This window comes from Nothoprocta perdicaria, unplaced genomic scaffold, assembly GCF_003342845.1.
Source record: "Nothoprocta perdicaria isolate Ctin4 unplaced genomic scaffold, notPer1 scaffold_10, whole genome shotgun sequence".
In the NCBI taxonomy this organism is placed as follows: domain Eukaryota; kingdom Metazoa; phylum Chordata; class Aves; order Tinamiformes; family Tinamidae; genus Nothoprocta; species Nothoprocta perdicaria.
In genome coordinates this window covers 8,511,536-8,523,144 of record NW_020454094.1, presented here as the reverse complement: position 1 = coordinate 8,523,144, position 11,609 = coordinate 8,511,536, and the positions used below count along the sequence as shown (strand labels likewise).

Here is an 11,609-nt window from a genome sequence, read left to right as displayed (position 1 = left end):
TGCTGCTAAAAGAGTTTATTAAAGACTGTACTAACAGTTCCTGTAACAATGGCACATACAATGATTCAAAATCTTGACAAAGAGTGTGGAGTTCTGAAGAGCATTAGTATAATACACCATGGACAAGAACAAAGCAGATGTGCAGTCTCCGAACTCTACAAGCAGACCCGTGGAATACAGGAGTCCTATCATACAGCTGTACAAGTGTCAGAGCAAATAGAAAATAAAATACAAAAAAAAAAGGTCATTCAATACACAGTCCTTGCATTTATTGACAGTATTACAGTACTTCACAGGTAAGGGTTGGCTCATTCCAGCTGTACTTTCCAAAGTACAAGGGCAGCTGAAAACTGAGAGGGGGGAAAAAAAATAAAAATCAAGTACAATCATTACTCCAGTCCTTTCTTCTTAGGAAGCTTCAGTCAAATTCTGGCATCCCTACAATCACTTTGCTCAGGGCATCACTTCATTTTGGCAGAAAAAAAAAAAGTCTGGATGCTTCTTCACATTAGTGCAAAAAATATTTTTCAGTGGTATCATTAATAACAGGATAATGACAATCACAGCATGGCCAACAACAACTTTAATATCAGAACATAAGGGACCTGCTGGGCCTTGGCCAGTACTCGAGGACTGGGGACTCACAGAGGGGAGATGTGCTGTGCTGTCCTGAACAAGCCATCAATTCTGGGCTCGTAGTGAGGAGTGGTCTCACTACCCCGGGGAAAGAAAATGCTACAGAAAGCCTGCAAATATTAAATTATGCAAACCCACATAAAACTAACAGAACAATATTGAAGTGGAAAAAAAAAAACTTATAGCAGCCTTATTATTTGTCATTGCCCTAAAGTTGTTCCCTTCCCGACTATGTTGTCACAGTAGCCAAAGTAGGACTTGTGGAGCTTGGCAGCTTGCGGCACCCTCATGTTAATGCAAGAATCCCAGCAGCATCCAGAGATTTATATGCTCCAACACTCACTATCTAATCACAATAGCAGGGCAGCTGCAAACTGATCCTGGCACGTGGCATTTGCAGCCTTTGGCTACAAGATCTTAGGCCCCTCTGCACTTGTCCCACTGGTCTTGCCCACGCTCACAGCAGCACATCCATGGTCATACATTCATTTGGTGTGCATCTTCAAAGCAACACACAACTACTTTAAGGAGACGCTGCAGTGTCTGTGTTATCACATTGGGGCACCGGAATAATCTGTGCAAGAACATCCCTTGGCAGATCCACAGTATATGAATTCAGGGAGGAACAACTGCTTTGCCAAAACCCCAAATCATTGTTCTCCTCCCAGCTTCCATGTAGTGGCTTTGTATTGTAGTGTGATTATGTGGAACCTTTTCAACATCTGCCAACTTCAGAGGATAAAATCACAGTGCTGCGTATCAACAAAACCCAGCATACCCAGCCGCCGGTATAAAATAATGTATGTACACAAAGCAAAATTTGCATCTTAAATAAAAAGAGATTGTCTCGTTCTCTATAGTGTCTTATCCAGCTACTAGAAAATAAATAACTCACATCAGATTGATGGACTTGTTTCCTGTACAGCACACGTGCGCTATCGGAGCTGACAAAGACAACATGAAAAAAACCTTTCGTAATTAATAAGAGAGAATTGCTGAACACTTGCACATATTGGCACAAGGCAGAAGAGGAGAGGGAACGTTACACAGCTCAGCTCAGGTCCCTTCCTCCGTGGAACGAGATTCCGATTTCAACTTCACAAACTCCCTGGCCACTTCATCGTTGGTTCTTTGAGAGAGAATCCGCAGGACCGTGAGTCCAGTTTCATCCATGTGGATCCTGCGCCCGAGCGGGCACCAGCAGGCACAGCTCCCCTTGTCCGCTATGTCTCTGAGCTGCATCACTGCTATGCCCAGCACCCGGTCCTCCCGAGCAAAGCAGTAGTCCTTCACGCACACTTGGAGCTCGTACGCATCGGGGCCATCCTCGTTCCCCAGTATGCTGAAAAACACACATTGGTTTGTTCACAGCTTCAGCAGAATACACCGATTTCCCTGCAAAAAGGTGTCAGCGGCTGCCTAGGCTTCTAGGGGAGCCACAGAAAACTCCTTTCTACAAAAAACACCTCCACAAAAATCCAAGTTTTGGCAGGTGGGTAAGGGGAGGAAGACCATAGTTAGAGAAGGAGAAATGAAATATAAGATATGGGCATTTTTGCTTTTTCATGGCTGATAAAGACAACCTGGATATTTAAAAAGTCAACAGTGCTTTTCAGCTTGCCTTTGCATGTGCTTTTGTGCTAAACTGTGAAAGGAGAGAAGCAGAGAACATTAAAGCCATGCTAATCGTATTTTCAAGTCAAATAACTCGGAACATTTCTGCTTGTGCTAAAGATTGCTTCACTTCAGTAATTAATATTTTAATTCAATGATTTCGGTAATTAATATTTTAATTAGATGAAGTCTTTGCTAAAGATTCAGACCATCCATTAAAGCAAGAGCTAATAAAATTAAACCACCCATCTTTCTGATACCTCTACAGAGAGAAAGGCACGAAAACCTTTTCAGTTAAGGAAGCCCGTCAGATCTTTCTTCCCATCAAGGCAATAAAAAGTTATATGGATAGTCCCTCTCTTCCAAGATGTTTATAAGCTTTTGCTGGTCATCATTACTCCTCTCATTCTTACTGTACAGTTACTGTACAATGTTCTTACTGAACACTGGCCTGTAGCTCCTTTCATTGAGCCTTCCAAGAAGGAAGATGCCTTGCAAGAATGAAAGCCAAATAGGAAGAGGTCAATATTCAGTGTTTAGAAAGGCTGTAATTGCAGCCACATAAACACTACTAAATCCAAGGGCTGTATCCTTGCAAACAGACTCAGAAAGCACGTCCTGCAGGTCAGAGCAAGACAGAAACAAATATTTAGTTTATAAAAACAAATCCAAAATACACAATGAACTTTTAGCCTCAACCTTACAAACAAAAGATATCAAGTTCATTAAAATGATGGAGCACAGTGAAATACGTTGACAGGATACCCAGCGTGTTTCAGAAAGTAGTCAAAGGACACTGCTGATAACATCTCATCCACAGCAAAAACTCCCATATTCTAGATTTTCTGGCCAGGACACCAAACGCGGGGCCAAGCTGCTGGCTTGAGCGGCCCTTTCAGTGCTGGCCAAGCTGTTCACTGAACTGGAGGGTCCCTCAGCATCCCCACCCTCCAGGTCAGGTCTTTGGGCTGTTTTTCATACTTACAAGTGAAAAGTTTCATTGTACTTGGGGGCCCAGTTGTTGCTCTTGGACTTGGTCGTGAACTTCCTCTTCTTGTCACTCTGATGGGGGCCGATCATGGTGATCTCAATGAAGGGACGGAACATGCCGGATGTCTGCCACTTGAGGTCGTTGGCCGCCACAACTGCCAGAGAGAGTCAGAACCTGCTTTCCAGTAAAAGCTCATTTGGCCCCGTCACTCCGGGCACCTGCCCAGCTCCTGTCAACTCGCAATTCCCTGGTCCAGAGGACAAAGTTCACTCTGAAACACGCGAGTGTCTCCATACACACGGGCAGGGCTGCCTTGTATTAACACGACAGGCTTTTATGCTCCCGTTTATAGTTCCTTAAAGGAAATTTAATGTTTGAGACAGAACTTAGCTTTTACTATATGCAGATACCAAAAAAACATTCAGAGAAACAGTAATTTGCACAGCTCCATGCAGGTTGGCCCGCCAGTTCTGTGCTTGACGCTAGCTCAGCTGCGCAATGAGGAAAAAAATAAGGCACCTGGGGCCTGATACAAAAGTCTGTTAAAAGGCAAAAATGACATTGCAGATAAGACCAGCAAGTCATATACCCTGTGGATTCTTCCAGAAAGCTTTGGAAACCCCCAAATTATTAGCTCTTGAATCCTCATCCACTCCCAGGTTACTGCAAGGGAAGACTGAAGTGGAGAGTATCTATAAAAGCCACTTTTTACATTACAGTTTAGATTCACCCTGGAGAAGAGAGCCTTGAAGAGCTGTTTTTTTTTATATATATATATATATAAAAATATTTATATATATATATATATATATAAATAAATATATATATATATATATTCAGAGAAGATTAAGCTAAGTAGGCTATAGGCAAGCAAGGGAGACCAAAGAGGAAGAGGAAGCCTGGGATAAATCACTGCTCGGGCTATTTTCAGATGGGCTCTTCAGGGACCAGCTTGGCCTTCAAGCCAGAGAGCAGCCTCTGAACTCACAGAATCACAGGATATTCAAGGTTGGAAGGGACCTCTAGAGATCATCCAGTCCAACCTTCCAAGCAGCTCTGCAAGGCCATGACTCCTGCTGAGCTGTTTTGCAGGTCTGCTCTGCCTTGCTGCCCTGTGCTTTGCATCATGTGCTCAACTCCGGGGCCTGGGCAGAGCTGCCATCTGATTTTTGTTTGCTTCCTCTATCTCTGCCAATAAACAACAGGAGAGCCTATTGCCACATCACTGCCCGGGCGTCACAAGCTCCATTGTTGTTTCTCTACATCTTCCTGTTGTGAAATAGGAAAGATCATTCTAAATTTTCATGGTTTAGCCTCAAAATGCAATGACTTCCAAAACTGGAAATCTGCCTCGACGCAACCACAAACACTGAGCAGTAATGCAAGACTTTCTCATCTTTCTCATACCTTTCACGGTGACCTTGTGTTCTCCAGTTCCTGGATGTGTATATAAGTCGATCTGTATGGACACTTCTCCCACAGGATCATCCACACCAGATCCTGTTGGAAGAAAATCCACACCCCCCACAAACATACACAGATTAGGGGTGTTTTTGGCACCTCCTTTGGTTTATGGTCTCGGCAAGCCACTATCCTTGTGACAGTGCACTTGCCATAACAAGCTGTTCAGACAAACGAACATCAGGCTTGCATGCCCAACCTGAATGAAACAGTAAAAATTACATCCTGGTGAGAATACTAGGAAGGAAAAATTAAAGGAGACCTAAAATTCAACGACAGACCCAGAAAATAAGGATTGTTTTAGAAGTTCCTCTCAAGCTGTTGAATATACATGCAGGCATTCCAGTGCTGGGCAGCAGCATTCCTCTAATCTCATGGATTGTGTGCTTGGTGGTGGGGGGGGAAAACAAAGAGGAAGTTAAAAAAAAAAGGGACAAAGATGATAGTGATTTGCAGCGAGCCATAATGCAGCCTCACCCTCCAAAAAGCTTCCAACTTGTATTTCAGATACATGTTTTTGTACTGTTTTCCATCAGAGCATAATGGGAATCCCTTAACTGAGGTTGCCATCAAAGCAAGTGTTCACAACGTGTGTGCCTACCTGCCTTCATCAACTGGCCAGGAGAAAACAAGAGGTAGTTTCACAGAGGAAAAGGCAACAGTTACAAGAGAAGATCGCATTAGCCTTAAAATTCTTGCCTTAGGATGCATGCAACTTTTCCACTTTTAATTGGAATTACTATGCAGTACAGGAAAGGATACTTATCTGGTTAGAAAAATCAAGATTTCATGTAAACTAAAGAACGGGACTCCTTAGTCAAATGAAAATAAAGTTCTTTGATAAGTGGACTTATTTAACATTCCTTTTAATAACTACTTGACCTCAGGTTAGCAATTAGTGATGCATTTGTAATTGGGATTCAGAATAATGGGATACCTATAGATAAAAGGGCTATTTTGTCAATTTTGAGGCTAAAAAATATCATGAAGTGAAAAAGCTGATGTAATTGATTGAACTTCATGATAAAGAGCTTGATGCATCTCATTAAATGAAACAAATAATAATATTTTGATTAGAAAGGTCTAACATTAACTTTTACAAGAACAAACGGCAGGGAGCAAACCGCTTTTCAAGAAGATGACAATCTGTGCAATTTTCTGAAGAGTTCATTACATGGCACAGAAAAACTGTATACAAAGTCATATTAATATGCAAGTAAAAATACATGAGCAACAATAATAGAACTTGATTATTATCTTAGAATAGATACTGATTCTTGACCGAGGTAAAACAGAGTCTTTAGGCTCTAATATTTGGATATTATCATTCATGTATTTTTTTTGTTCATTTTGAATTTTCTTTTCTGTACATAAGAATAATGTTAAAATGAGAGGGCTTGGCTTTTTTTTTAACCTAACCCACTCACTCATTTTGTCGTTGGGTCTTTGTTTTACTGAACTGTAAGGGTGATACACGTCACGGGCTAAATGGCTATAAATGAGACACGGATGCTTCAGGAGCCACGGCAGAACTGGCCCGTTACCTTTGAGGGAGACAAGTTTAGATTGGGAATTCCCACCTTCCCTTTTGTCTTTCTGATACAGGTATCATGTTGTATTAACTGACATGCTCTCAGATTAAAAACCAAACAAAACACTTAATAGCTGTAGACAGCCAGAGCAAACACTCTGGTCAATTATAACTATGTACATATATATGCTTAAATATACAGTGAGAAGCAGATTGTAACCTAGGCATGGAAATCTCCTTGGCCAGGCAACACCGGAGGGTGAGACTGCAGAGCAAGCCCGTGCAATGCCTTACAGACATATTTGATCAAATAACCACAATAATAACCAAATGATGACCAAAATGGTTTGGACAGCACCACATGAGAGATGAAACACAAGACTGAAGTTTATTCTCTTCTGCTGAGCACCCAGCCTTCCTGCTCCCCTCCCACCAAAGCCAGATGTTTCAAGCTCAGCCATAACTTTGAGTGCACATCAGACCTTTCCATGTACCAGAGTGGCCAACCTGCCGTGGCAGAACATGCACATGCAAGTCTGAGACTTGAAACACAGCAAAACACAGCCCACCATAGAGGAACGAGTCTGTAGCATCTTTCAAAAGAAAGAACAGTCCATTTTTAGGACGGCTTTCACTTCCCCTGAACAAGTGCCAAGCTTCGGGACAGGCTCTCAGGCAGACTTCTCCCACATGGCTCTATCTATAGGGTGCAAGCAGTCTGCTCCTGCAGGGAACCGCGGGAATGGGATCTCTGGGAAAGGTTTCCGAGCACGGACAAGGTGAATTTAAAAGCAAGGCAAGTTTGCAACTGGCTAATGTTGTTATGGAAACAACATTAGCCTTGAACATACCCTTATCAGGAAGAACGTCCTCATTAGCGGTAAACCTAATACCTTTCCCGTCATGCACTGAGAGATGAATGCAAAAGGCAAGAGGCAGGCAGGATAAAGAGAGAAGAGCAGGAATTACAATCCCATTAGTGGTGACACGCATATACAACAAATATCACAGCTCCTGATAGACCAAATCATCTCTTAGATCTTCTGCACAACACAGGCTTCGCAGAGCAAAGGGCCCTGTGTACGGGATTGTCCAGGTTAAAGAGAATTTGTGCTGCCATAACGAAACTGCAGGACTTGATCCAACATTGTGCCACAGAAGCCTGCCTGGAAAATAACCTCCCAAGCCAAAGACACAACAGCTCCTAGCAGTCCTCCCACAGGCCTCGGGGAAGCTTCACCTCTGCAAAGAAGTCAGAGCTCTGCAAAGCCAAGGGCAGCTCTGAACACGAGCACTGCTCCTGCTGCCCCACCAAGGCACACACACATCTCCAAGTCACTGCACGCTCTGGGGCTGCTTGGAAGTGCAGGGCAAACCACATCTGCCTTTTCTAGCCCCAAACCTACAAGCCAGTTGTGCCTCTTTCAGATACACCTGAGCCTACAGGCAGTAGGTAGCTCAAGCCCTGAAACTTCTTCCCTGACAATGTAGGAGATATGAAGTAGGACCCACCAAACGCAGCACCTGGCCCCAAAGGGTCTCTGATAAGCTCCTTTACAAAGAAATGCCACCAGTCACCTTTGAGGCATAACTGGCTAACTCACAAAGAGTGCATCTTATATGCTAAAGCTTGGGTTTAACTCCAGTCCCTTGTGGATGTAGCAGTGTTTGACCTTCCTGGCCACTGGATGTCATCATTGCTCTGCTGGGACATGCAGCCATAAGACTTATCTCTCAAATTCAGGTACCATCCTTTAGTCAGGTATTTATATTTGGGATGGAAACAGGACTCCAAGCAAAAAGGTGGCAGAAACACACACCCATGGGGTCTGAAGACTTTTGCTGTGGTCACTCCATTGCCCAGCCCCAAGACTTGTATTTAACAGCCTGAAATCTTAAATCACCACTTTCTGTTTTCTACCTACTATAACAACATTTGCATCCTCTCCTGAGATCAGCAAGATTAAGAGTCTGCCAGTGAAGGTCCCTGACTCCAACAAAATTATTCTGTGCAAGAATCCAGAGATGTTTCCATGAAAACAATGGAAGATAGGGACAATTCATTATTTACCATTTTCACATCAGTGAAACAGCCCTCTGGCTTCTCGGAGAGCTACCATACTCCAGTGACCCATCCCAGCAGCTTACAAAATGTTTCCATAGTGAATATTTTCTTTCAATACTTAAGATAGGTAATCAGTTAGCTAGTGTCCTATCCTGGATGCACCCAAAACAGGGCTTGATTACACTCTCTGAAGACTGTTCCCTTTCAAGGCAGCATGCAGCCCTGTGACTCACAGCACTGCTGTCCATCAGCATCAGTCCGAGCTGCATGAACTGCTGGAAACTGGCCGGTGACATCCGCAACAACTAGTTTTTGCAGTGGGGTTTTGCTGAAATCATCTCCCACAGCACTGTGCAAGTCTCAGTACAATAACTTCAAATGTCTAAGTCACTCACCCACGTTAATTCATGAAACGTGACTTAAATGAGGAAAAAAAGACCACGCAATCCTCAGGATTTATACACTTCATATACTCCCATGCTCTCAAAATGTAAATGGCGAGCAGGAAATAATCCCTTTTTCCTCCTTCCCAGTTTCAAAAGCTCTCGACTGTCACATTTCTAGAAACGTTACTGCCAAAAGCATTTCAGCCTGGCAGAACGAGGCAGAGCAATTACGAACACGGCAGTTAGCTCCATTCAACTTTGCCAACAGCAGGGAGAGAGGCTTACCCTGAGCTGTCTGAGTCTGGACAAAGGTTTTGATGAGGGTGTCTGTGGTCTGCGTGTAGAGAGAGAGCGCATACCGCAGGGACTGCAGGTCCGGACTTTTCTCCAAGAAGGTTTTCTTCAGACCATTCCCACCAGCATGGAAATATTGCTAAGAGTTAAGCACAAACAAAACGCACACAAAAAAGAAAGGAGGAAGAAGGTTAAAGAACTGCAATCTCCACTTAGTGGGATGTTTTGCAGATAGAAGAGCAAAATATGACCAAAAAATTAGCTTCTACACTGGAAATCCCTATCTTAGATCCGCTAATACTGCTCACTCACAGCTTTCTTCTCCCCAGACTCTTAAATATAAATATGCTGGCTCCAAGCATGGGCCAGTTACTTGAATCTCTTCAGGTTTACACAAACGTGGCAATAGGGCTCACTTGGTGCCTTTATTGCTGAAACAGCAGCAACAAATTGCTGAACTGGGACAGGCACTATCCTCCCAACCAGTATTTGGGGACAGAGCAAGGGAAGGACAGAGACAGAAGTGGAACCACTTACTTTGATAGTATCCAGTGCAAGATCCAAAACTGCACACTGCTTTGGAGTGAGACTTCTAGTTTCTTCTCTCACCATATGGTCCTGCAAACAATTATATGCGATATCTTTATGCTGTTGCCAGCGTCACATCTTTCTCTGGATTCATGCTCTGGCTACAGGGCAACAGTGTTAATTCAGCTGCTTAAGGAACGCTTAAGAGGCTTTCAGAGCCATCATTTATTACACCTGAACGGGAAAACAAACAATTCCTCTGCTTTTTGTAGGCAAAGAGAAAAATACAGAAAGGAACTGGTCAAAAAATAACAGATGACATTTTTAAAATCACAGTTTGTCACTCAGGAAACCCAGAGAGGTGCCTGTCTGCCATGTCTGTCATCCACAACAGAGCCCTCAGAACATCGTTCAAAGCATCCGATTCTGTGAACCACAAATTAGACAAAATTGTTTGATGTTTTTGCAGATTTCATTCCTCCTTCTACAAAAGTCACTACTTTGTCACATCATTAGTGTGATGGGGAAGAAAAAAATGGACAAACAACAAGCTCTAGAAAATACTTTTGCGAAGAGAAAAAGATGGTCCCTTTCAAACTCAGCACCTCTCACTACCAAAGAGGCAGGTAGCCTTTGGGAAGCTTCTCTTTCTTGCAGCTGGAGCATACTGTCATCAGATACCCACCACGCCACAAGGATGCTTCATCCTTGGGGATTTCACTGACCAACCTGGTGCTGAGTCTAGGTCTTCAGATGTAGGTTTGCACAGACCCAGACTAACTGAGCTGCTTGAAGGCTGCAGCCCAGGCACAGAGATATCTGTGAAGCAGCAGCAGGAAAATCAGACACAGGCTATTGATGGCTGCTATACATGGGGCATAGCCCCTGACAAGAGACACTTTCCAGGGGAAACATCCACTAAATTATCTTCAAGTGAAGTATGCCCGGCTAGTTCAGGGTGCACTCCTCACTGACGGGCCTGCTGGCTGTCTTGTGGCCTGCATCGTTTGAGCTTGTTCCACTTGTTATCTCTCAGGATCCAGCTCCTCCAGCCTGATGGCGATGAGGCTTCCTGCAGCCTGGGAGCAGCGCTAGGCAAACCAGCTCCTCAGAGACCTCTGGCAAGTATCTTTACACAGTGCTGCATTAAAACCTACAGAAATAGCTGCTCAGGCCAGCAGCGCTTCAGACAAGTTTGCACTGTGCTTCCTTGAGCTATATAGGCATGGCTTAACTCTTCTTTCCTCCACTCTTACTGCTCCTGCTCGGGGAAGCTCACTGCACACGATTCTGCTGGCTGGACAGTGTCTTCTGTTGTGACAAGCTTTCCTTCGGGAAGCAACAGCTCTCCTCTCTCTTTGCATGAGCAGGGAGTAACTCAGTTGAAGATGATGTGGCTTCACACTTCAGCACACAGAGGGCAAGCCATTCTTTCTCGGTCTGCCAGTCTGAGATTAAGCACCACAATCAGCCAGAGCCCAAGGCCACGTTCATGGAGACAACTATTTAGTCAGGGTAGCCGTGACCTGCAGGCAGAGCCACTTTCACGTCTGCTGGAACAACTTGCTCCATCTGCCAGCCAGATCCCCCTTGCTGCAACAGAAACCGGGTCAGTATTTCTCTCCTGAACACAAGAACAGCTCATTCACCCCCCAAGCTGAGCTGTCACCAGCCTGTCTGTGTCCACGCTGTGACAGCAGAGCAAAGCGTCACTGCTTCCTCACAGAGTCTCCTGGTACCATTCACTTCAACACCTCATGTAAAAATAGCCAAGTGACTGGACTGGTAATGCTGGCACCTACACCCAGAGGAGCCCACGACTGCCCTGCTCCTGCCCTCTGCTCATCCCACACACTGTTCCCAAAAAGGGCTGCACCCTGTGCTTCCCAGATTGTGAGCCAGGAACAAGCTACAAATACTTCCATCAAATAAATAATTACGTAACTTCGAGCAGACAAAGTCAAAATCTTTTCCTGGTCTCACATATTCATTCTTACAGGCTACAGAGGTGCTCTTGGAAAAAAAAAACTTTGCAATTAGATCCTGGATGGTTTTTCCAGAAAGAGCGCAAGGAAGAACATGTGCCTGCTCCCCTCATTCCAG

General features: G+C 44.1%; 1 protein-coding gene across 2 annotated transcripts in view; it reads right to left on the bottom strand.

Annotated features, from left to right (window-relative positions):
* The window catches only part of UNC13B (unc-13 homolog B), a 172,996-nt gene continuing 161,387 nt past the window's right edge, over positions 1 to 11,609 (bottom strand). The window contains exons 28-33 of one of the 2 annotated variants that reach the window (XM_026039772.1): positions 9,516 to 9,596; positions 8,970 to 9,117; positions 7,085 to 7,141; positions 4,649 to 4,741; positions 3,236 to 3,395; positions 1 to 1,978 (exon numbers count right to left, since the gene is read on the bottom strand). In XM_026039772.1, the coding sequence (XP_025895557.1) occupies positions 1,693 to 1,978; positions 3,236 to 3,395; positions 4,649 to 4,741; positions 7,085 to 7,141; positions 8,970 to 9,117; positions 9,516 to 9,596 (825 nt within the window). In that variant the 3' untranslated portion in view covers positions 1 to 1,692. The remainder of the gene's footprint in view (positions 1,979 to 3,235; positions 3,396 to 4,648; positions 4,742 to 7,084; positions 7,142 to 8,969; positions 9,118 to 9,515; positions 9,597 to 11,609) is intronic. The other variant, XM_026039780.1, reaches the window with a different exon arrangement.